This window comes from Gasterosteus aculeatus, chromosome 4 (genome assembly GCF_964276395.1).
Source record: "Gasterosteus aculeatus chromosome 4, fGasAcu3.hap1.1, whole genome shotgun sequence".
Classification (NCBI taxonomy): Eukaryota; Metazoa; Chordata; class Actinopteri; order Perciformes; family Gasterosteidae; genus Gasterosteus; species Gasterosteus aculeatus.
This window is the reverse complement of record NC_135691.1, coordinates 21309898-21335838: the sequence shown is the minus strand read 5'-3', so window position 1 is coordinate 21335838 and position 25941 is coordinate 21309898. Positions and strand designations below refer to the sequence as shown.

General features: G+C 44.9%; 1 protein-coding gene and 1 pseudogene across 6 annotated transcripts; both read right to left on the bottom strand.

Moving 5' to 3' along the window:
* Positions 1–469: 469 nt before the first annotated feature.
* Positions 470–25941, bottom strand: LOC120824382 (NXPE family member 3-like; annotated as a pseudogene). The gene is made up of 7 exons (XR_013467378.1): positions 24910–25941; positions 23603–23762; positions 22124–22568; positions 16128–16423; positions 2395–2465; positions 2040–2243; positions 470–1956 (listed from the first exon to the last, which is right to left on the bottom strand). The product of XR_013467378.1 is annotated as an NXPE family member 3-like (transcript).
* LOC144406180 (uncharacterized) lies at positions 5796–9681 on the bottom strand. Of its 5 annotated transcripts, none has more exons than XM_078101036.1 (3): positions 7464–9681; positions 6539–7229; positions 5796–5960 (listed from the first exon to the last, which is right to left on the bottom strand). In XM_078101036.1, the coding sequence occupies exons 1-3, from the start codon at positions 9588–9590 to the stop codon at positions 5881–5883; spliced, it is 2898 nt and encodes a 965-aa protein (XP_077957162.1). In that variant the 5' UTR covers positions 9591–9681; the 3' UTR covers positions 5796–5880. The 5 variants fall into 5 exon arrangements, with proteins under 5 accessions (XP_077957162.1, XP_077957159.1, XP_077957160.1 ...); XM_078101035.1 differs by lacking the exon at positions 5796–5960 and adding an exon at positions 6009–6315; XM_078101037.1 differs by lacking the exon at positions 5796–5960 and having other exon boundaries at positions 6556–6769; positions 6841–7229.

Here is a 25941-nt window from a genome sequence, read left to right as displayed (position 1 = left end):
AGGATCCATCAGACTCCTCTCCTGAGGCACCCCTCTCATCCTCTTTCAAGGACAAAATTCCCCTCTCTACTAACCCTTCTGTTACTAGGGTCAAAAGCTCAGCTTTAAGCTTTTGTTTAGGAACAGGGATCTCGTAATGTTCCGCTAAGGCCTGCAACTCTACCTTACGAAACGCAGCCAACCCTTCAAGAGTAGGGGCTTCGAAGAAACCGGCCAATGCCGAAGTCGCCATACTAACAATGTGCTACAACGACGCACTAAATGTATAGACTACATACAACCACACCAAGTTCCCAATGACGCGCTCAGAGTAACGGGTATTAGATCCAAGATCCCGGACGAGCCCCCATTTGTTACGCCCTCCTCTAAAGAGAGGATACCGTAACTCGCCGTCACACGTGAGCTGGCCAAAAGGTGGGTGAGGTGAAACAAATTGCATGGGCGCACAAGTAGGACCAACAAAACAAAGTACCGTTTAAACCAGGTTTATTTCACCTATAATACGGTAGTGGGGGAAAAGGGGCTGAGCAGAACCAAAGCAAAGAAATTAACCAATGAAAAGGACCCCTAACCTATCTAGTCTAAACACCACCTGCTAAACTCTCTGATAAATACAGGGGGTGGTCCGCCCAGGTCTTACCTAGTGTATATAGACAGAAGTTTATCTACGGGTAGTATGTAAACCCCAGGGTCTCTTACCTACACACTCCCATGGTGCGGTCCCCTTTTCCCTGGGACAACGGAAGAAGCAAAAAATAAAAAGTACAAACAACGTGATAACCACAGACAGAATAACAACAATAACTTAACCTTCACCAGTTTACATGACCCAAATACATATGTAACCAGAAACACAAGAACTGTCACTTGAACCCAGCTCAAAACAATAGTTCCTGCCAAAAAGTTATTTTTCGCAACAGTCCTTCGGCTCTCTCCAACAGCTCTGCCTCCTCGTCTCTCCCTCCCGAGCTCCTTTTAAGCCACGGCATCCTGCAGTTGATTGGCTGTGGGTGAGGGTGATTAGTGGCTGCAGGTGGGAGCGGGCAGTGGAGATTACTGCATGGTGGGTGTGTCAGAACACCTGTGGGAACACAAGTCAAAACACACACACACCCCCAAGCAGGCCGAAGCACGTAACAGAGAAGATGAAAGAGAAACTTTTGTTCACACCTAGGAAATAAAACTTCACAAAATGAGTTCCCTGGGAAAATATCCAAATCCTGCTTAACAAATCATCCTGAACATCTGTTCACTCACACTAAACCTAAACAATTTCCCAACACAAACCTTCTGGACAGTGCATTTTTTAAAGAAATGTATTATTACTCTTATGAGTATGAAAGAAGAAAATAAGCAGTTGGTTGAAACTCAGAGAAAACAAATAAACATCCCTTTTCCCCCTCTAGCCGCCCTTATGAGGACATATATAGGACAATAGATGGTCTATCATATTCTTAATAATGGGAGGTAGTGGGTGGAGGTCATGCGGAAGGTGATGGGCCAGGGTCATTTCCCAGGCATCGATCCAGTGAACTTTCAGTCCTTTGAACATTGCTTTGAGCACCTTATCAAGCTGCAGTGCATACCAGTCGCTGTTGGTAATTGTCTCAAAAAGTGTCAAAGCTTTGAGATTTGCTGTCCGTATGATGACCAGCGTGCCTGGAGCCCTGTCCAGCAGCTGCACCACCGCCCTACGGATGCTCTGTAGTCTCCTGATGTAGATCTCAATGGGGTTCGTGGAGAAGTGAGCCCAGATGCTAACAACTACGACAGTGTTGGGGCCTCCTACCAAGTCATCTATCTCATTAGCAATGTAACGAAGCTCTTTAGTTGGGATGAGGCCGAAGCGGATAGGAGGACCATGGCAGCGGTACGTCACCAAGATGTTGTTTTCATTGTCTAAGGACATAAGAGGTCCAACTCGTTGCGGGCCGTGTAAGTCAAACTCCTTAAGACCTGAAAGTATGAACGGGAAAACATCTTAAACTGAAGTGTGGAACAAAAACGAACAATTCCAGAAATTCCAATGGATCAGCTACCTGGTACAGCTGTGTTGAGGAATTCAAACCACTGCCTGATTGTGGAGTCTCCATACATGTGGACGACTTTGCCTTTCAGACACTGGGTGATTGCAGACCCGCTGAACTGCGATACTGTGGTGCCTCCTAGTGTCTGCCACACACCCTGGTAGTAATAACCAGATGGTAGAGATGTCACAGAGCTCCTCTTCACATTCAGTTGACCTGGGAGGAAAAGAATAATGCTTGAATTATCCCATGAAAAAAAAAAATAAAAGGTATTGTATGGACCCTTTAATGACTAGCCTTATACCCAAGCGATTAAATATAGTGCTAACTAAAAGATATTATTAGTATTAGTAAAATATTTCCATACCATTCTCTTTTGGCAACACAACGACGTTGGAAGATCCGGTACCATCAATAGAGACTTTCAGATTAACACCACTGAAGAAGAAACACAGATAAAATAGGTCTGAAACATACTACAACAACTTAAAAATAGAAGGTGACAAACATATTAAGAGATTAACGACCAAAAGAATGTGCACCCCTTTAATATATTTCAATCAGGAAAGACTTCTTGAATTTAACAATGATTTATTAAACAGGCATGAATATGAATTCTTTGGAGCTTGAACTCCATCCTTCCGTAGGACAAACCAGGGGCCGGGATGCCGAGAACAGACAATGTATTTCCCCCCCTTGGAGTGTAATCATATTATATGCCGGGTTTTTGCTGCTTTTGTCTCAGGTGGTGAAGGGTTGCATCTGGTGTGCGCAGAACAGAAACGGAGGGGAGAACAGTTTTCAAAGTTAAAAAGGCAACTGTAAGAGCCATTTTTGTTTTGTAGTTTTGATTGTTAGCTCCACCTCCTTAGGTGGTGGGAGGTTGTTTCAATTAGGCCGCAAGGTCAATATAATCAGGTGGATTACCTGGCACAGGTGTTGGTGAGAAGAGAAATAGTTTTTTGATCGTGAGGAAAGCGTGATCGTGAAGTGTGAACGTGACAGGGTGGAAGAGGCATGTAAGAAGGAAATTGGATGGTGTCATTAAAGAACAAAATAAAGAAGTGGAAAAATGTCTCAAGGAATATTTTAACGCTCCAAAACGAACTCAAAAACACCAACCCGGAGGACCTAATTTTTGATAAGCAAAAAAAGGGTCTCTACATTAAGTCAAAAAACTCAGCTTCATTGAGATCGAGCGGCGGCAGTTTGGTGCAGCCGTAGGAGCAGCAGTCGGGGCGGCAATTGGCGCAGACCCGTCGGCAGTTTGAAGCGGTAATCGGAGCAGCAGTCAGAGCTGCGGCAGTTTGGCGCGGCAGTACAAGCGGCGATTGGCCCGGCAGTACAAGCGGCAGTTTGGAGTGGCGATTGGCGCGGCAGACCGTTGGTAATCGGAACTTCACTTGCGGAGGTAGAAACACGGCGTCAGAGCACCTGCGTGCCAAACAGTGTCAAGGTATGTGTTACATCCAACAAAGTGGACGCTGAGTAATTGCGTGCACACATGACTGTGTAAAAGCCAAGGGTTTTGGTGGTGACTGAAAATGAACTGCGCAAGTATTCACAAACTGAATGCATCTTGGACAATGGAAGAAGCAAACGCTGCTGCTTCTGAACTCTTACCTGAGACCGAGTCTCAAGTTGAGTCAGGTAATATGGACTACTCCGTAACAAAACGGACTGTTAAATTAACAGAAAAGGCACTTAAGGAAAAAATGATACGCCCGCAAAAAAGGAGAGAAAGGTGAAGTTTCAAAGAGCACACAATCTCAAAGAGATAATTGTTGATATGATGGGTGATAAAAGCTATGTGACAGATGTGAGGTAAAAGGTACATTTTAAAAGTTTAAGGTTCTCTGTGGTGAGGCAAAGGAAAAACATGAAGCATTGATGAGGTTATACCTAAAGAGGAGATGGAAAATCATGAAATGTGGTATAAACTAAAAATGCTTAGTGTAAAGGTCTTTATTGATGATATAAACAAATGGTTAGTCTGCAACGAAAGTTACCCCAATACTGAAGTTGTCGATGTCCATAATGATGTGGTTAATGTGGAGCCTCGTGACAGCATTTCAAATGTTGGATCAAATGCTTCCAACAAATTCTCAGATCGAACAAGTAATGTCTCTAGGGTCAGCAAGGGTTCAACGTCCTCCACAAGGCGTCAAACAGGCAGAACGGGCTGCACGTTCTGCGGCGCTACAGAAGAAACATGTTCTGGAGGAGCAATTAAGAAGGAAACAAGAACAACTTGAAGTTGACACTGAATTAGCAGCATCTACAGCTAAGTTAGCAGTGTTGAATGCCTCGAAGCATGGCGGTGTTTCAACTACAAATTCAGATGGAATGGAATCATATTTCATAAAGGGAGCAGCACTTAAACCTTATGCTGAACAATACCAACCAATGCAAAGGGAATTATTTCAGCAGAATTATTCAATGCCTGCTAACGCTCAGTTAAAGTTGGAAAAGGCAGTGGAAGCGGAGGAGTATAATACTAAAAGAGCCGATATTGAGGAAAAGGACAAATGGCAAGAATGATAGAATAAAACTGATGCAATCAGATTCTAAATCTGGTGGTCAGCAACCAGCATCATTCCAAGGCAATCCTCAAGTAAATGCAGATCACTACGGTCTGTTGCAAAGACAAAATTAAGTGACAGCACTTCTTGTACAGACTCATAACTCTCAGTTTTTACCACGCAGAGAAATTCCCATTTTTGATGGCGATCCTTTACAATTTAGATCATTCATTAGAGCTTTTCAACATTTTGTTGAAGCTAAAACAAACCAAGGAGACTGTTTGTATTATCTCGAGCAGTTTACTACGGGCCAGCCTAGAGATCTAGTGCGCAGTTGCCAGCATATGGCTCCAGACGAAGGTTATGCCATGGCCAAAGAACTTCTTGGAAATCACTTAGGCAGCTGTGACCTTTAGTTCATTTCCAATGTGGACAAAATCATTGGATGGCCTGCTGTTAAGGCAGAAGATGTTAAAGGGCTACAGGCATATGCATTGTGTTTACGAGAATGTTGCAATGCTATGGAGGAATTGCAATATTTAGATGAACTCTATGCCAGCAAACATGAAAACAATCATGCAGAAACTTCCTTACAAGCTCAGGGAAAAGAGAGTAGTTGCATGTGAAATCTCCAGAAAAAGATGGTCGCAGATCTGGCTTTAGAGACTTTATCATGTTCATTGAGTACCAAGTCAAAATCATTTCTGATCCGATCTTTGGAGACATCAAGGACACTCAAGGTGGAGTAAATAAAAGGAGGCAACAAGACACAATTAAATCAAAGGTTGCAGTCCAAAAGAAATAGCTTTGCAACTGCTGTCTTTATGTCTACTGAACCAACTGTGAGTGTAACCAAGAAAAGCATTGAAACCCAAACACAAAATATGACACCTACAGTAACAATTGTTTCCTGTTTGTATTGTGCATCTGGAAACGCATTGGAGCACTGTCCACAATTGAGGAAAAGAACGCATCGGGAAAAGGACCTTCTGAAAGAGAAAGGTGTTTGCTTTGGTTGCTTGAAAATAGGACACTTGAGCAAGAGTTGCAGTAAACGCTTATCTTATCGCAAAGAGTCATCCCAGTGTTCTTCACATTGATAAAAGGGAAAGGAGCAAAGACGAAGATCTGTCAAACGAAGAGTCTGAGGGGCACAACCGTCTCTACTTGTGGTCATACAGGGGCTGGAGGCAGTAACGGCATCCTTTCAATCCTACCTGTCAATGTTAAGTGTATTGTGGTAACCCAGGGGGAGTGAGGCCAGATTCGGGCGTAAAATAAGAAACTCAGACAGCAAATGCAAACAAAAAGGGTCCTTTTAATGGCAAAGGTCAAAAACTACGGCTCTTCCAACCGGCTTCCAAACTGAAATATGTGGCGTCTCCTCCTACGTGGCGCCCGCTTCCTTGTCCTGTTAGGAGCAGAGTAGAGTAGAGCGGTGAGTCCTGGGGGTTACCTCCTCTCCGACGTCTGGCCCCGTCCGGTCTCTTCTCCTCTCCTTATCTAGGGTCTGCTCTGATTACCAGATAGGCCGCAGGTGTGACCAGTGCCACGTTCCCAGTGGCTGGAGCACCTGCACAGGATAATAAATCCCCCTTATCACCTCCCCCAACCGGAGCTTGGGGCTCCGCCCCAAGTGCTTTGTTCCTCCCCCTGGTTTGCCACACACCCCCTCCACCAGCTCCAGGTTGGGGCTAGGAGCGTCAACGAGATAGCATTCCTCCCTCCTGGACAAGGCGTCTGCGTTTCCATGTGCTTTTCCCGACCTGTGCTCAACAGAAAAATTAAAGTTTTGCAGTTCGAGGAACCACCGTGTAACTCGTGCATTAGTGTCTTTGGCTGTAGACATCCATCTCAGTGGTGCGTGATCCGTTACCAGGGTGAATTTTCTGCCCAGGAGGTAATACCGCAGCTTTGTCAGGGCCCATTTTATTGCCAAACATTCTTTCTCCAACGTTGAATAATTGATCTCATGCTTTAGCAACTTACGGCTGATATAGGTCACTGGGTGTTCTTCTCCTCCTCTGACCTGGGACAGCACGGCTCCAAGCCCTGATCCAGAGGCATCTGTATGGACGATGAACGTGTCCTCAAAATTAGGGGTGCTTAAAATTGGCTCGGTGCACAGGGCCCTCCGAAGGGTTGTAAAGGCTGCCTCAGCTTCGGTGCTCCAGAGGACCTGGTGTGGGTGGCTGTTTTTCGTCATCTCGTGTAAAGGGGCTGCAATAGTAGCAAAGTGGGGTATAAAGCACTGATAATAGCCGACCAGGCCGAGGAACGTTTTTACTTGCCGCTTCGTGGCTGGCTTAGGCCAGGTGGCAATGGCCTCCACTTTCCGGGATTGGGGTCTCACACTGCCTCTCCCAATGGTGTAGCCGAGGTATTCCGCCTCCTCCAGGCCAAGGTGGCACTTTTTTGGGTTGGCGGTCAGGCCAGCTCTCCGTAGGCTTCCCAGGACAGCTTTCAGGTGGCCTACATGGGTGGTCCAGTCGGGGCTGTGTATGACCACATCATCTAGGTAGGCCGCTGCATACTCCCGATGAGGTCGGAGCACCTGGTCCATCATTCTTTGGAACGTAGCTGGCGCTCCGTGGACTCCGAAGGGCAGGACTCTATAGTGGTACAGGCCTTCTGGGGTAGCAAACGCTGTCTTCTCTTTGGCGGTTTCTGTGAGGGGAACCTGCCAGTAACCTTTAGTGAGGTCGAGCGTGGACACAAACCGGGCTGGGCCTAATCGCTCTATTAACTCATCAACCCTCGGCATGGGGTAAGCGTCAAATTTTGAGATTTCGTTCAATTTTCTAAAATCATTGCAGAATCTCTCGCTGCCGTCGGGTTTTGGAGTCAACACAATCGGGCTGGACCATGCACTGTGTGACTCCTCAATAACGCCCATCTCCAACATCCTTCTTACCTCTTCTTTGATGGTCTCCCTTTTTGCCTCTGGTATGCGGTAGGGTCGGAGCCTCACCTTTTTCCCAGGTTCGGTGATGATGTCGTGGTTAATCACCGTGGTCCTTCCCGGCATGTCTGAAAAAACATCTTTGAACTGCCCAGTTAGTTCCACCATGTCTTGCCGGTGGGTCGGACTCAGATGGGGGCCCAGAGGTACCTGTGAGGGGACACGATCTTGGGTTTCGGTGGTTAGTGCGGCCATCGGAACACTGTCAGGGGCGTGCCATTTCTTCAACAGATTAATGTGATATATTTGGCAGATTTTCCTCCTTCCCGGTTGTCTTACCTTATAATTCACCTCCCCCACCCTTTCGATCACCTCATAGGGTCCATGCCACTTTGCCAGGAATTTGCATTCCACCGTTGGAATCAGGACCAAGACAAACTCTCCCGGCTGGAACTCCCGTAGCTGAGCTCTACGGTTATAGATTCTGGCTTGGGCGTGTTGGGCTTGTTGCATATGCTCCCGCACCAGGGGCCATACCTTAGCCATCCTGTCCTGCATCTGGTCGACATACTCTATGGCGGAGCGATGGGCTGATGGCTGTTGCTCCCATGCTTCTTTGGCCAGGTCCAGCATGCCCCTGGGTCTCCGTCCATACAGCAGCTCAAATGGTGAGAACCCTGTGGACGCCTGGGGCACTTCGCGGATTGAGAACAAGACAAAGGGGATTAGTTGGTCCCAGTTTTTCCCCTCCACGTCAATAGCCTTCCTTAGCATTTGTTTTAAGGTTTTATTGAAACGTTCTACCAGGCCGTCCGTCTGTGGGTGGTAGACAGAGGTTCGTATTTGGCTCACCTTCAGCAGTTTACACATCTCCTTCATCACCCGAGACATGAAACAGGTTCCCTGGTCAGTAAGGACTTCCTTTGCAATCCCAACTCTACTAAAGAGAAGGAATAATTCTCTCGCCACCGCTTTAGCACTTGCGGTGCGTAACGGGACCGCCTCTGGGTACCGGGTGGCATAATCCATGATAACCAGGATAAACCGGTGCCCCCTACTGGACTTCGGCAAGGGGCCTACTATATCCATGGCTACCCTCTGGAATGGGATGTCGATTATTGGTAGTGGTATTAGTGGATTCTGGTAGTTTACCTTCGGCGCCGTCTTCTGGCATTGTGGGCAGATTTGGCAATAATCCTGGACCGCCTTCTTCACCCCCGGCCAGTAGAAGCGCTCCCGGACTCGGTCGTAGGTTTTCTCCACCCCCAAATGAGCTCCCAACAGGTGGGAGTGGGCTAGGTACAACACTTTGTTAATATAGCGCTTGGGGACTAGCAACTGTTCCACCACCCGTTCCTCCAGCTTTGCCACCCTATACAAGAGGCCATTCTTGATTGAAAAGTGTGGAAAGGTGCTAGCACTTACCCCCGCCACCGGTTCTCCCTCGACCACAGCCAGGTTCTGTCGCGCTTGTTCCAGGTTAGGGTCCTCCCACTGGGCCGTCCCAAACTGCCCGGGCCTGGTGGAAGATGCCTCTTCTGCCGGTGGGAACTCCGAAAAAACCTCGTTCGAAGACCCTTCAGTTAGTCGGGGATCCCTCCTTGTCGGGGCCTCCGCTGGGGCCGGGGCCTCCGCTGGGGCCAGGGCCTCCTCCTCTGTCCCTTCTGCAGATGACGTGGTTGGGCTAGATGGGGCTGCACAGGCATGTGCCACCTTGACTTTCTGGTCCCTACCAGGTTTCTTGGTGGGACAGTTTCTTCGGTGGCCAGCAGTCCTGCATGCCCACAAACGCCAGAATATCGGGCAGTCCCGCCCAATCAGCACTGGTACCGGCAGATTTTCCACTAAGCCCGCAACAACCTCAAATGTGCCCCTGGTGGTCTGGACCTTAATGTGGGTCGTGGGATACTCACGTGAATCCCCGTGGACACAGGAGACTGGGATGGGGGGTCCCCTGGGGCCAGAGGTCAACCCGGGCCGTAGGAGGGTGACCGCACTGCCGGAGTCGAGTAGGGCTTCAGCATCCTGGGTCCCTATTCTGACCGGCAGCTTTGGGGCCCTTGCGCCCTCATGAGCCCAGCACGTGGTAAGATAGCTGTCGGCCTTCCGTGGGGAGTCGGAGGAGCCCGCCGTAGGCATCAGAATGTCTTCTCCCGGACAATTCCACGCTATATGGCCCTCTTGTCCACAGGCAAAGCATTTTCGCCGGTCCGGATTCACAAAGGGGCGGCGCTGGCGGGATGGCTGGGGCGGACCCCCTTGGGGCCTCGGGCTTGGGCCCAGTGCCTCCGTGTCGCTCTTCCTCAGCCTCTGCCTGTCTCTCCTGGGGTCCGATTGGCTGGGTGGCCTACCGCTTTGCATCAACTGTACCGTGACCTGGTGATTCTCCAACAGCGTCACTAGGGCATCTACTGTCTCTGGGCAGCTTTGAGAAGCGTGTCGTTTGGCACCCCCGGGTAAGGCTCTGATACAGCGATCCATGGCAACTCTGTCAATCGCTGGAGGCCCCTCCCCCGAGGTTAACCAACTGCGTGTCAATCGCATCAGCGTTGCAATTTGCGGCCGCACTGGGGCAGCAGCGTCATACTCCCAGGCGTGGAACTGTTGGGCCCTCGTCTGCAGGTTGTGTCCATAATGGGCCAAAATCGCAGCTTTCAATGCCCCATACTGGTTTACGTCAGCGGGGGAAAGGTCCCGGCAGGCTTTTTGAGCTTCGCCAATTAAAAAAGGGGCTAGAATTCCTGCCCATTGTGCTCTAGGCCAACGTTCCCTCTCTGCAGTCCTTTCAAAAACCTCTAGGTAGGCCTCAATGTCATCCTCACCGGTCTGCTTGGTGAGAACTTTACTGGGTTCCGTAGGCCCCTCTGGCTTTACCAGATGCCGTCCAAGAGTAGTGATGGCGTCCTGTAAGGCTTGAAGACTCTGGGCCTGCTGGGTTTGGGTCTGGATGAGCTGTGTCAGTGCATTCTCCATGGTTCTCCGTGTCTCTCTCGGAGTACCTATTTTAGCCTGAATCTTTAGCGACAGACCGTCATGCCTGCATCCTCCACCAAAATGTGGTAACCCAGGGGGAGTGAGGCCAGATTCGGGCGTAAAATAAGAAACTCAGACAGCAAATGCAAACAAAAAGGGTCCTTTTAATGGCAAAGGTCAAAAACTACGGCTCTTCCAACCGGCTTCCAAACTGAAATATGTGGCGTCTCCTCCTACGTGGCGCCCGCTTCCTTGTCCTGTTAGGAGCAGAGTAGAGTAGAGCGGTGAGTCCTGGGGGTTACCTCCTCTCCGACGTCTGGCCCCGTCCGGTCTCTTCTCCTCTCCTTATCTAGGGTCTGCTCTGATTACCAGATAGGCCGCAGGTGTGACCAGTGCCACGTTCCCAGTGGCTGGAGCACCTGCACAGGATAATAAATCCCCCTTATCACCTCCCCCAACCGGAGCTTGGGGCTCCGCCCCAAGTGCTTTGTTCCTCCCCCTGGTTTGCCACAGTATGAAGGAAAACAGAATCATACAAACGTATGCATTCCTGGATCCAGGAAGTACTGACACTTTCTGTTCTGAAAGTCTAATGGAGAGACTGAACATCAAAGGAAGATAAACGAAGATTAATCTACGTACAATGGGTCAGTACTACTGTTCCAAGTTGTATTGTCAAAGGCTTGGAAATATCCAAATTCACTGACAATCAGTTCTTTGAGCTTCCAAGTGTGTTTACTCAGAAGAAAATGCCAGTGTCAACACACAATATAATTTCTGAAGAACAGTTGTCAAAGTGGACCTACTTGAAAGATGTAAATATTCCCTGTATTAACGCTGATGTTGATTTGATTGGCACAAATGCATCAAAGTCTCAAGGAATATTTTAACGCGTCAAAACAAACTCAAAAACACCAACCCAGAGGACCTAACTTTTGATAAGCAAAAAAGGGTCTCCACAGCAACAATAGGAAGGAAAGGAAACAAGAAAACACTGCCCATGACTGGTTGCCTAAATGAGCCTGCCCCCAAAAAGACACCGTAACCTGTGCGAAATGATTGTTCAGCTTATCTTCATGACTGAATTTACGCCAAAGCTTCATCAAAACAGTTTTTTGATTCCTTCTAATTTTGGGGGGTAAAAAATATTTCATCCCATAGTTAGGGAGCTTTGGGCTACCTGATGCAATATCAACCATAAAATGTATCCCCCCCCCCCACCCTCATTTTGCAATTTCATAGAAGTCTGGCCGAGAACAGGCTGCTCTCTGCGGCGTGAGATAAGGCTGACCCCCCCGGTGCTGGTGGAGTCAGATGGTCCCGTTAACTAGACCTCACATCTCCGAGATCCTCGAAGCAACTGGACTAGTTACTGAACTAACTTCCAGTCCAGTCACGCATTTTGTGAGTTTATTGTTTGTCCACTTTTTTAGGAAACGTCAGACCAGTTGCGATAGAATTTGTCTGATGCTGCAGCCGTTTGGCGCTCAGCACTGCATGAGCACAAAGAGGAGGAAGGAGCCACAAGGCAATCTCGCAATCAAAAGTCTCTTAATGCTTGACAGAAGAATGCAGGCGCTTGGCCGGCAAGGGGGAATCCCAGTGAGAGCAGAAAACGAGGTCCAGGCCGAGGGAGAGCGCACCAGACAGCAGGCAGCTCACGTCAAGTGTGTGTGTGTGGGCGGGGTGGTGTGCGTGCGTGCGTGTGTGTGTGTAAATTACAAGAAAGGGGTGGAAAGGAAAAAAAGAGGAAGGTACCCGGTTCATGACATGAACAACTCTGTGACCATTCTTGACTGGCCCAGCCAGAGCCCTAACCTAAACCCAATTGAGCATCTCTGGAGAGACCTGAAAATGGCTGTCCACCAATGTTCACCATCCAACCTGACGGAACTGGAGAGGATTTGCAAGGAAGAATGGCAGAGGGTGTGAATACGTATGACCATGTGATATTTCAGATTTTCGTTTTTAAATTTGCAAAATTTCTACATTTCTGTTTATTTCTGTCAAGATGGGGTGCTGAGTGTATATTATAAAAATAATATTATAAATAAAATTAACTTTTTTGATTTTAGCAAAAGGCTGCAATGAAACTGTTGGAAAAACTGCAAATAATGTGTGTCATGATATCAATTACGCTGTACTACTCAAGGTTTATGCTACTCTCAGCTGACAGACATCTTGTCAGCAGAGATTAGGGGCGCTGGCCTCGGGAGGGACATTCTGTCCCATAAGTGTAAACAATCAGTCCTCGGTACGTGCGTAACCATCTCTATGTTTTGATGCCATACCTGCAGTATATATTCTTGCTGATGAAAACCTTTGAGCAGGCTTGACACATGACTTTTTTGTGTGTCAACTCTGTCTCCTGTTTGCAAACATTAAATAACCTGTTTTGATGATTTTACGCCGGTGTCAAGTGAGAATTTTTTTTGAATAATTGGTCCTTCGAGCTGGATCTCAACAACTCTTTTTTTCCTCTCAAGTTTGGACCTGAAATTGTACGGGGGAGTCTGGGACTCTTTTCCAATAAGTCCTCCGCCCCAAGTCCGTTACACGATTGGTTTGGATAGTTTCTTGGAATCTAGAGGATTTTACCTTTTAGCCCGGCACAAATTGGTGCGGGGGCCTGGAGACAGGGGTTGTTTATGATAACCCTGACAGTAAGTACTAAAAACAGAAATTGGTTGTTCCGGGGTTCCATTGTCAGTAAGGCATAAAAACGAGAATCTGTTCTTTCAGAGTTCCGTGTCACTAAGGCTAAAAATGAGAATCTGTTGTCTCCGTTATTCAGGTCCGCGGCAGTAAGCCTTCTAAAAATGAGACTAAAGACTAAAGTCAGAGCACGGTTATCTATTGACCGGGGGATCCTAATAATAGTTTTAAATAAAAGCGCTAATAATAATAAATAAATAAAAACAAGTAAATTAATAATAACGTTATAAAATGGGGTTGCTCCTCAGAGAAAAAACGTCAGGATGAGACTTTGGGAGGAGATGAGAAATTCATGAAGGGGATAAATTAAGGAAATGTTAAACATTTAAAAAGGTGGAAAGCTGACGGTTGCGAAATGCCAGCTTCTGAAGGGTCAAATCGAGCACAAATGCAAGGGAAACTCAGGCAAAGAAAAGAAGGAAGGTTTAACTGAAGCAACCGCATGGTTGATCGAGGCAAGGAGGGGGGAAAAAAGAGGTTTGGAAAAAGACGCCATACAGAGACGCAAGGAGGAAGTAGGAAGAAACAGTGAGAAATAAATAACAGGAGATGTGATGATTTGTGATTCATTCTCCTGGTTTGGTTTTTCATTTTAAGATGTGATATACGGGAGACGAAGCATCCTCTGCCTGTTCTTCCTTAAGCTCTCTCTCCGGCCTTCATCCACCCGTCACGTCCTCCTCCAACTCCTCAGTCCCCATCACAAACCACAGCCCTGATCCCACAGAGCCCGAGCCCAGACCTTGTGTCTGCATTAACCAAAGCTATGAGCCAGAACTTCCGCATTTAGCTACAGGCCAGCTCCCACCAGATCGGACCGAGGGACTGGTAAGCAACAAATACCAGTACATTATTCCTGAGAGTCTCTGAACTCCAATCCTAAAACTAAAACTAATGTGTTTATACCAGCAGCAACAGTGCTGCGGAGCAGAGAAAAGCAGAGAAAAAGAAAATACTTAATATGATGATAATGATGAAGTATCTAAAACCTTTTTTGTTCTTATGTGTACTCCTGAGACAAATAGAGACGCGGAGGCCCAGGGACCACAGGCTGTGGGGGGGACAAAATGAGTGGAGCAGGCCTTCAATATAAGAGGTAATAAATCCGCTACAGAAGAGCTAAAGGAAATTTATGAAGTAACTCCTTAATCTGTCTAAGAGAACAAGAATTGGTGACATGCACTGAAATGTTTATACAGAGAGACTCAAGGTCAGAGATAAGAGATGCACAGGCATTCTTTAAAACAAAGACGAGAGAAGACTAAACAAATCTTGACGTGTCACTGAACGGTGGGCAGATGTGGGGGGGGTTGCTGTATGAGTGCGGGGGGAGACAGTGGGGTCCAACAAGGCAGCCTAAAAGATTATTTCTCCTCTTTTGGAGTAACTCAAGCAAATTCAAAAACACACACAGTGTTAAGTGAAATTAATCCGAAGTGCAAATATTTATCTGGAAAATAATTGGATTACGCACTTTACTTAAATACAAGGGCGTAAGGATTGTCCATTGGGAGTGGCCTTTAATTTAGAAGAATAAGATCATAATTGCTGGGATGTAAAGATTTAAAACGAAACATTTACACAAACAAGCGAATTGTAGAGGAAATTTTATGACATCAACCAACAGATCTCTAAAAAAAATGGATAGATAATTGGTATTACAACAACTAAATAAAGTAAAATACTAAAAACAAAAAAAACGGGTTTAAATACACCGCACACAATTGGTGGCGAACGTTTCAACAGGAAACCACAAACCACCTGATCAACTGTCCTAAGGGAAAACATTAGCAAAAACACAACTGAGATAATGTGGAAGAAAGTAAAGACCTTATATAGAGATTAGGCCATTTTGAGATATGTGTTAAATTAACACATGCTCAACAGGAGGGATGGAAAGGGTGTGCAGCGTTAGCTGTACAAATTACTAATAAAAAAAAAATGGGCATGCATTGATTGTAAAAAACACAAATCCAAGTTTTAAATTACGAGAAAAGATTAGTATGGACTTCATTGAACTAAATCAATGTAAAGAAAAGCAATATTGTCTGACAATTATAGATACAGTATGTTTTCCAAATTAATTTAAATGTTTTCCACAAAAGCTGTTAAAATGTTTTAACGAAGGCAAAAAGCCTTAACAGAAGTAGAAGAAGTAGAAGTAGACCGAGGGTTGAGATACCAAAGGGAATGTTTTGTTTTGAACAGTACACACTGTGTCAACAAAGTTACAACGTATCTGATTCCTACTTTAGGGAAGAATGTGAAATATCATTGCTCTTGTTATCTTGTTATAAAACTAAATGGCATTAGAGGGCTCTAACTTTTGAACAATTAGATGATGGAACCAATGGTTTACCAAGCTTAAACCATTTGTTCATTTTGTTTAACAAAATTATGTTTTTCCTACACCGAAGCTGGGTTATCATTACATTACATTACAGGTTATTTCGCTCAGTGGTCCCCAACCTTTTTTACCTCACGGACCGGTTTCATGTCAGACAATATTTCGCGGACCGGTCGAGAAGGTCCGACGACGGGGGGGGGCGCACCCGCTCTACCCCCTGCGCCGACGACCCACGCCTTGGCCCTTATCAGGCCATGAATGCCACAGAGAGCCTGACACCAAATGTACCAAAACTGCAATATTTTAGAGCATGCAACATTTTACAAACGGCGCCCCATAGTAATGGCGATCTGGCAAAACAGAAGAACAGATGAAGCATCTGTACACAGACAATTACGGCCGGCATACACATAAATAAAGTGTGAACAAAAACAGCAACCCGCCCCTCCCCACCGGTAACCAGAAACGTTATAGCAAAAAAATTGAATGATTCATCCGGGGGAGATAATAAAACATACATTATTAACAGAGCATACTACACAATTTTGAAAATGACAGTCAAGTAGTTCGGTATTTTGAATATATTTAGGGTCAATGTAAATCCTAATGTCACAGACTTCTTTGCCTCTTTGTTCCCCCACCTCTGAAAGAGCTTCGCCTCCTTGGCCCTGAGGCTGTAGTTGAATCCTCCGTTGTTGTGGTTGATCCTGGTATCACAGCTCAGGTTCTTTGGCTTGTTGCAGAACCAAGGCTCGCCTGTACGGAGGTCAGTGTAGTTACAAACCGGCTGTTGGGTTGGCCGCAGGCAGACGTTACAGGTGGTGGTTTCAGAGAGAGAGCCTGAGCGGTAGACGCTCTTGAAGTAAATCCTGTCAGGTAGTTCTCTGTTCAGCCTGTCCAGCACTGTGACAGCTTCACTAGGATGAACCAGAGTCACCTGATTGGAAAGAGAACAAGTACTCAATAGAGATCTGTAATTCGTGGCTAGAACTGACATTGCTCCTCAATATACAGATATTTATTCTTGTCTCAATGTGAACTTGTAAAATAACCACAACAAAAAATTGCGATATTGAGTGTATGAGAGTATCAGTTGAAAAGTTCAGTTTAAAGTTTGAAATTACTTAAACACAATAAACCACGTAAAGAAGAGAGAGAGAGAGAGACGTGAGTATTAACTCTCCGTTTCTATTGCCTTGGATTCCTCAGTCTCTCTGTTTGTCTCCTCCCTTGCGACTGATGGTGGCTTCAGATGTCCACCTGACAGTTTCCCTGATTCCAGCATGTTTTATAAATGTTGCTGAAAAAGTTAGCGGTTGGCTAACGTTAGCCAGTGTGTACGTAAAAGGAGGAGCTGAAGTGCATTTATTTATTTATTAAATTGTACATTTTTAACTTTAAATTTTAATCTTGCAAAGGGTAGTTTTATAATCCATACATATTTAATAGGAATTATTACTCTATTAGACCACCACTATGCGACTGTGGGTTAGTGGGGAGCACGGTCGTCCTCCAATCAGAGGGTTGTCGGTTCGATCCCAGGTCCGGCTAACCCGCATGCCGTTGTGTCCTTGGGCAAGACACTTAACCCAACGTTGATCCTGTAGCTGCGACTACAGTGTGTGAATGGTAGTTACTGATGGGCAGGTGTCACTGTGTATGGTTCTCCTGTCATCAGTGTATGAATGGGTGTGAATGGGTGAATGATGTCATGTAGTGTTAAAGCACTTTGAGTGGTCAGAAGACTAGAAAAGCGCTATACAAGTACAGGCCATTTACCATTACCATTTACCACTATAAGTTTCCTCTTGCGCACCCCCATACAGGCTACTCTCGCACCCTCACTTTGGGAATCCCTGCCCTAAGGAATGTTATTTTTTATTTCAAAGTATTTTAAAAAAGTTAAACTGACAACAATTTTACAGATAACAATGCAACTTATGAACACCAGATCAATTAGTAATCTGAAAATGAAGCCCTCTTCTTGTAAAGACTACACCGTTTATCACATATGTAGACACGTATATCTGTAACTAACCAGTATAACTATTACAAAATGTTTAATAATGACAAGCTCCTAATCCACAAAACCAACCTGAAATGGAGAAAATCCTAGTCAGTCCCCTGTAATTGTCTGTCATGCCATGATTGTTTCCAGCTGTTTCCAATCACCTGCACCTCCCTAGTGTATTTAAGCCATTTGTGTCTGTTGTCACTTGTCGTGTCATTTTTACTTGTCAGAAGCCCATGTCCGTGTTCCTGTCTCCTGCTCCCTGACCTCGTTTGTGCCTTTTTTGAGTTTTGAGTTTGAGTTTGACTATTAAAGTCCCTTTTTGTTCTCTGCTAAACTCTGCGTTTGAGTCCTGCCTTTTTCCGCACGCAACTTCTTGACATTATAACTCATTTGAAAGCCTGGTTTTCAGTCTTTCGCAACCAACCTGGCAAATAATCTAGCCGGTTCGCTTTGTAATAGTGTACAGAGCCCCAGGTCCTTATTCAGAATTTCTATCAGAATTTTCACAGTTCTCAATGAGTGTGGTCCTTAAAACAGACAATGCAATTATTGTGGGTGATTTTAACATTCATGTGGATGTAGATAACGAGAGCCTTGGTACTGTTTTTCTTTCATTGTTAGATTCAATTGGTTTCTGTCAGTGTGTAAATAAACAAACTCACTGTTTTAACCACACTCTCGACTTGTTTCTTGTGTATGGGATTGAACATTTAACATTTTTCCCACAGAACCCTCTCCTGTCGGACCATTGTCTGATAACACTTGAATTCCTACTACCGGAATCTCCTCCTCTGGCCAAGGGTTTCTACAGTCAACACGTATCGAATATAGCTGTAACATTTAAAGAAGCTATTCCTTCTGTTCTGTTCTGTTCAGTGTCCTGTCTCAAGATATCAGAAGACTCCTGTGAGAACTTCAGATCGATCATTTTGTTGATGCTGCTACAGGCTCTTTGAGAGTGGCGCTGGGCGCTATTGCTCCTCTGGAAAGAAGATTAGCAACAAGAAGGAAGTTTGCTCCTTGGTATAACCCTCAAACACGGAACCTAAAGCAAACTGTGCGGAAACTTCAGATAAGAAGGATCTAGGCTAGATTGGCAAGACAGCCTTAAAACATATAAGAAGGCTGTCCGTAACGCAAGAGCATCTGCTTGGATGCCTTCTCTTCCTTTCTCTAACTTTGATCAACTGAAACTAAATCTTCTACTTGTCTCTTGGATCCGATTCCGACTAAGCTGCTTAAGGAAGTTTTTCCTTTTAATTAGCACAAGCAAATTCCTCACGGAGACTAACATTTGCTCGCTTGAGACGCTAGGGTAAATAAAATTGGTCCAAGTACAGAACCTTGTGGGACTCCGTGACCAACATTGGTGGTCTTTGAGGATTCACCCTTTACAAGCAAAAACTGGGATCGATCCGATTAAACAGGATTTAAACCAGCTAGTCTCTGCAACAGGATACAATGGTCTATGGCAGCGGTTCCCAAACTGAAGAATGCCGCGGCCCAATTTGAAATCTGAAAATCTTTTTGCGGCCCAACCAAACCTTTACTCTGATCTCTGTGTGTCTCTGTATCTCTGATCAAAACATAATGATTAAATGACCTTAAGAATTTAACCAAAATCAAACATCCGCAAGCAAAAGTCTGTCTCGCGCGAGCAAAAGTTTGTCTCCGCGAGGTATTCGCTCGCTTGCGAAACGTGAACTTCGTTGCTCGCGAGGAGAATCTCTGCTCGCGCTTGAAGGAGTTTTCTACGCGCTCGCTGTTGTTCTTTTTGACAGTAAGGTGGAGACGGTGCTTTCAGGGTCTGATCGATGCCGCGAGGTGCGTCCGCTCCCGCCGCCCCCCTCGCCATCCACACCTAAATCTTCGGCTGCTTTTAGAATAACTTATTTTCCCGTTAAGATGGTTCAGCTACTGTAGAGAAAAGGGCAGTCTCTCGCTCTTTAATCTCATGAAGTGCTCGGCAAGAACGACAGCTTTGTTTCTCTGACGCGCCCTGAAACAAGCTCCATATCTCACATTCTTGAGCGCCCGCTCAGCATCTCGCCGTCGTAGACCAAGCTTTGGCATGTTTGGCAGAGCGCCTTGAGCGCTGTGTACAACCAGTATGGATCAACCGATTAACCAATTGATCCATATATATAAGGCCCTCCGGATTATAAGGCACTGTTGTTTTTTGAGGAAATTAAAGGCTTTTAAGTGCGCCTTGGAGTGCGGAAAATGCGGTATATTTACTTTAATACTACAAGAGGGCGCCCCGTTTGTTGAACAACGACAGGCGGACAAGAGCAGCTGTTTCGAGCGAGAGCCTTATTGTTTTATTAATCTGTCAGTTTAAATTGTTTGTGCTTCATCAACTAATGTTTCACATAACTAATGTGCTGCATCATACATATTTTTATATTAATTTCAAACTTTTAAAAATTGAAAATGAAAACTTTATTTATTTATTGTAAATGACCTCTCGCGGCCCACCTGCAGTACCTTCGCGGCCCACCATGGGGCACACACTTTGGGAATCTCTGCTCTATATGCTTCCTTTGGACGATCTTAACCTGGGAACACCGCATAAATTTCCATTGTTATGCAGATGATACTGTATCTGTTGATCAAACCAGAAGAGACCGACCAGCTTGTTAGACTAGACTATAGACAAGAATGTCTTGGAGACATTAAAAAGACGACCGGCAACTTCCTGATGCTAAACTCGAAGTCAGCTGTCACGTGATTTTTATGTATGGAATTGCTCTGGTACCCAGCAGCACTGTCAAGAATCTTGGAGTTCTCTTCGACCAGGATATGTCCTTCAACTTTGTCCTTCATGATGACTTCAAGGACTGCCTTATTTCATCTACTTAATATATCAAAAATCAGGAATTATTATTTTTAAGTATTATTAAGTAATGCAGAAAAAACTGCGAAAAAATGCGTTTGTTACTTCTAGACTGGATTACTGTAATTCTTTGTTATCAGGCTGCTCTTGTAAATCTCTTTAGCCTCTGTAGTTGATTCAGAATGCTGCAGCATGTGTATTAACAAGAACTAAGAAAAGGGATCATATTAATCCTGTATTAACTTCTCTGCACTGACTCCCTGTTGAATCAAGAATAAGTATCAAGTATTTAAGGTACTTCTCCTCACCTACAAGGGACTTGCTGGTCAGGCACCGTCTTATCTTAAAGAGCTTGTAACACCGTGCTGCGCTCCATAGATGCTGGGTTAATTGTTGTTCCTAGGGTTTTAAAAAGTAGGATGGGAGCCAGAGCCTTAAGTTATCAAGCTCCTCTTTTGTGAAACCCGCTCATTCACACCAAAAGCGAAGCGAATTATCCACGAGAGTAGATTCCATGTAAAGTCAATGCACAGACACGTCTGGTCGCAAATGAGGCGGATTTTAAACAGGCGGCGCGAATGACGCGTGGGACGCCAAATGAGTAAAGCGAATAAATAAATTGTATTATTTCTACAATAATCCACGTTTTATTAATGCACATGACTAATTCAGCTTCTTTCCGGGAGTGTTTTGTGCTTTCTCCCCTAGCAGGTCTCTGTAGATCATAGTTCCTTCTGGACCCTGGTCCTGCCACCTGCCATGGCCCTGCTGACACCTGCTGCTGCCATCATCATCATCATTATTATTTAAAATATTAATCCTATTACTGTAATCATAAACCAACATTACCCTCTCCTAAAGTCTGTGGATGGTGGTGTTATGGGTCAGCTGCCGTTTCTCCCCATCCTCCGTGTTTGTATCTTTTCCCCTATGTGTGTGTGTGTGTGTCTGTCTTTGCTGCTTGTCCCCACCTACGAGTGGCGTGGCCATCCATCCTGCTCCGTCACCACACAGCTGATCCACATTCCACAATCCACCCCTGCAGTATTTAGACCCGGGCTGTTTGTTTCTCCAGCGCCAGATCGTTACACACCCACACGTGGTAACTGGACTCTGTATCCTGTCTCGAAAGACATTGAGTTTTCTTACTATTCCAATTGTCTAACCCTGTTCCCTCTGTACAGATCCCGCTGTCCCTGTTCTGTCCTGCCGTCTGCCTCCGTTCCTCCGGCGTCCTCACCCAGCTGTCCCCTTCGCTAGAAATCTGTATTCATTAAATCACTTTTACGGATTATCACTCCTAGTTGAATCTCTGTGTGCTGGATCGAATATCCACACCCTAACAGGTGGTTCTATCTGATGGTGGTTGTCCCTGAAGTGGTCCTGCCGTGCGCCTGGCTTGCTACTCACAATTATTTGAATCATTTGTCATAGGAATTGCATGTATTATACATTGTTCATTCAGTACACATGGAATCCATTGCAGTGGGATCCCTTCTTTGACGTTCTCCCTAAGGTGTTTTCCCTGTTGGAAGGTTTTTTTCTTCTTTTTTTTTCCTGTGCTAATGTGAGGGTTTCGGGACAGAGGATGTCATATATGTACAGACTGTAAAGCCCTCTGAGGCAAATTTGTAATTTGCGATATTGGGCTATATAAAATTAATTGATACCCTTGGAAAAGGAGGGGTTAGCAGAAGGGTTTTCACCTGGTTGCAATGTGCAACTTCATAACAAGAAGACTCTAAATCTTACACACAACATTTTAAAGTAATAGTTTTTCACATTACCTCAACCTGTACATCTCCTTCCCAGAGTAAAGAAAACACAGCAGAGTAGCTCCCATTCTGATGATCCAAAACTTGCCCGGCCACACCTGCTTCGAGCGTTCGGTTTTGCAGACTAGCAATTATGAAGTCCCCCCCAGACTTCTTGGGACGACCCTGGAAGTCAAAAGGTTTGTATCATAACCTCCAGCTGGTCCCCGACATGCCACTGCCCCCCTTTCCTCCCTGGGAGAATGGTGAAGGTGCTGTGGGCTGGATCAGTGGTCTGCTCCAAGGAAATAGGAGATGGCAAAACTGGAGTTTCAGGCCAAGCAATGGAGTCTAGTATGAGACGTTCCTCCAAAGCGTCCTGGGGGGACAGCGGCTGGGAGGTGCAGAAGCTGCGATTAACGATATGATGAGGGGAGACTCTTGGCATGATGATGGTGGCGTTGACTTTAGGCTGAAACTGGCACAAGGTCGAAAGAAAGAAGATGTTAAAAAAACATGAAACACTTATACAGAAAAAATGAACCATATGACTTAAAAAGGCAAAGGCATTTGAATATTTGGGGAGGTTTATCAAAACTATTTCTTAATTGTTGACCATTTGGAAAATTTCTGTTTTACACAAACCAAGAGTGTAAAAGTTGTTTTCTGGAATATACAGATCTGTTTAACAGAAGCGGGATGGTTATATGACAGTTTCCTATTTATTTAAACCGTTCCTGTGAATGTTTTTTTTTAAACTGCACAGAAAAGCAAGGGTTGGATAGTGCTCTATTGGTGCTAGTACAGTCTGCTTCTCCAAACTCACAGGTGGTAGGACCACTTTGTTAGGATGTATATCTCAGTAAGAACAAATAAACAGTAAGTTTTAAAACGTTTTACTTTCACACGCCCATGTCTCTTTCTTAACTACCCCGCCCTCATGTCTTTCCAGTTTGCTGATTGCAGCTCCCCTTCCTGATTGTGTCCATCTATGTCTTGTTGATGCACCCTCCAGTTGCCTACAAAAATGTTATTTGTTGTTTGTTGCTAGTTTGTCTTGTACCGACCGGCAAGTGTTCCAGCACCGTAATGCCCCAAAGCCTAGTAATTGGTTTACTAATCATGTTTACAACCTTGATTACGTTCCCTGGATTTCGTCTCTGCCTGATCGTCTTAAGCTTATGCTTTCAAATGGTTTTATGTAGCGGACCTTGCCTGTCATTGACTAAATTTATGAATAGATCCTCTTGTGACATCCGTCTCAAGAGTTGTGCACTTGAGTCCTCCTTTGGCTATGCCTGTCAGACATAGAATAGTGCTAGTTTCATCCTTTGACTGCAGGAGCTGCTGCTGTCAGCAAGTCAAGGTGCAGGATTGAGAGGGAAAGTTCAAGTTTAATCAAATTCCATTTTTGTTTGAAATGAAGAACATTGAACTCATTTTAAAACCATCACATAACCTGACTAATAGTAAATAATTGAAACAAAGTCCTCCCTTCAAAAAAGTTCTTACTTGCAGAACGTCCATGTGATGGAGCAGAAAGATCAAGGCAAAGACCATCAGAAAGAGGACGATGGCGCCGAAATCTCTTCTTGTACAAGATGTTGCCTTCATGATGACAAGTCTTCACCTTGAGCATAGCAATTACTCTGGAACATTGTATAAAAAATGTCTGTCAATAGAGAAGATGAAATATAAAAGAGACGATTTAATTAATCTCACATTTTAAAATTCATTAATAAATGATTTTTGATTCAGTTTTTCTTGTAAAGACTAAATCTTATAAATTAATGTAATCACTTTAGAAAGAGTGTATTTTAGACACTTGTTTACCGGTGGAATTCTGCCGGGAGGAACATGTTGAACTATGCCAATGAATATTTCCAGCTCCTAAACAGTGGGGTTTACATTACTCGGATGTGCCAATTTTTAAACACTGTACAAACTTGTTTGCTCCTTCAGTAACTAAGTTCCTGTATGAAGAATGTATTGCGGTGTGGTACTTGATGCTTTCAAAAAGTTTCTTTCTCCAAGGAAGATTAATTTTTGGGCAGTTGTATTTTGCTGTCCAGGTTTCATCTTAGGTTTGGGTACTTCTAAATCAGTTGATTCCTTACAGTTTGAATTTGAATCACTTGACTCATCAATCTCAGTGATTGTTGCTGCTGTAATCAGGGTCTTCAGAAACATGATTATTGATTTAAAAAAAAAACTTTTTCAGTTTATTCTATACAACAAGAGGTAAAAGTGTTTTTCCTTATGCAATTTCTCAAATTCGAGTGAATCTTGGCAATTAAAAAACAGCTTTTTACAGTTACAGAGAGGAAAGAGCCAGACGAGAGCACACACTAGTTAAAGTAGCAGAGTAGGATCTGTCTTTGCACCAGCACGGCCTCATGGTGAAGGAATTAAACGGTTTGTCGGTCTCGGCATTACGTAGTGTGGCCTCCTAGTAAATCTTGGTAAACTAAGCCAGGCAAGGCATTTACTTTGTGTAGCACATTTCAACAACAAGGAAATTCAAAGTGATTCACATGAAACAATTAAAAACATCCAGGCATCTAGGACATTTAAAATGAGTTAAAATAGAAACTGAAAAATGATTAAAGCGATTTTAAAATTATATATATTATATATATAATATTTTTACTTTACAGGCAATTGACTTTTCAACCTAATAAGTACACAGCTGTATCAATGGATTATCGTCGTATTCAAAGCGACTGGTTTCTTTGAGGGGAGGGAAAGTAATCCCTGTCACACCAGGCAGTGGACTCAAGGCTGTAAGAGACAGAATAAAAACAGGAGCTCAAACTCACCAACACGAGATGTGCCCTAATCCCACAAGGACTGCGACTGGTGCGCAGTCTCTTCGCGCGTGCGCCAAATAAAGTATTCAACGTGTCCTGGCATGACCTGGGGGACGGAGCATGATTCTGTGTATGAACGTGAGTGTGAATGGTTGTTTGTCTCTGTGTTTGCCCTGCGATTGGCTGGCGACCAATCCAGGGTGTACCCGGTCTCTCGCCCGAAGTTGGCTGGGATAGACTCCATCCAACAAGGAAACAAGGAAATTCAAAGTGATTCACATGAAACAATTAAAAACATCCCGGCATCTAGGACATTTAAAATGAGTTAAAATAGAAACTGAAAAATAAAATTAAAAATGATTAAAGCGATTTTAAAAAGACAGTTAAAAAAAACAAAAATAGAACATTTTCAGTTCAGTTTAGGCGAGCCAACAGCAGATATTCCGGCCTGTGCTATTACCACGCATGGTTGGGCAGCGGGCTACAAGGTGCCGTTCTCCATGCAGTTTCAGCAGGATGGGAAATACCAGGGCTGGTGCTCAGTAACAGCCATGAGCGTTGGCCAGGAAGGCAGGCTGTTGTTCATTAAGGACGACGTTTCCGGGCGGCACTTTCTTTGCGACATGGACGCAGAGGAGCGTTTTGCCTGCATCGCGGGTGGACATGCTGACAAATGGGCAACGCCCCCCTCTTGAAGCTGCAAACGGTACCCCCATATGCACTTTTAGAACACGGCACAGAGTTGTGTTTTATGGGGCAGCGTTTCAGCTGAGACTTTGTCACGGCTAAAATCGCCATTCCACTGCTGGGTGCAGATTTTCTATGCGCTTATGGACTATTGGTGGACGTCAAAGGCCTGGCCTGGTAAATGCTGTGACTTTCTGCTCTTACCCGTGTACACTATTTGAGCAACTCAGTCAGCACGGGTTGATCATCAACCCGTTGCATCCAGCCTCAGGTCAGCTGAGTACGTGTTTGTTCGCCAGGACGGCCATCGTGGGCCTCTTTAACCCCCCTACATGGGGCTGTTTTGGGTTCTGG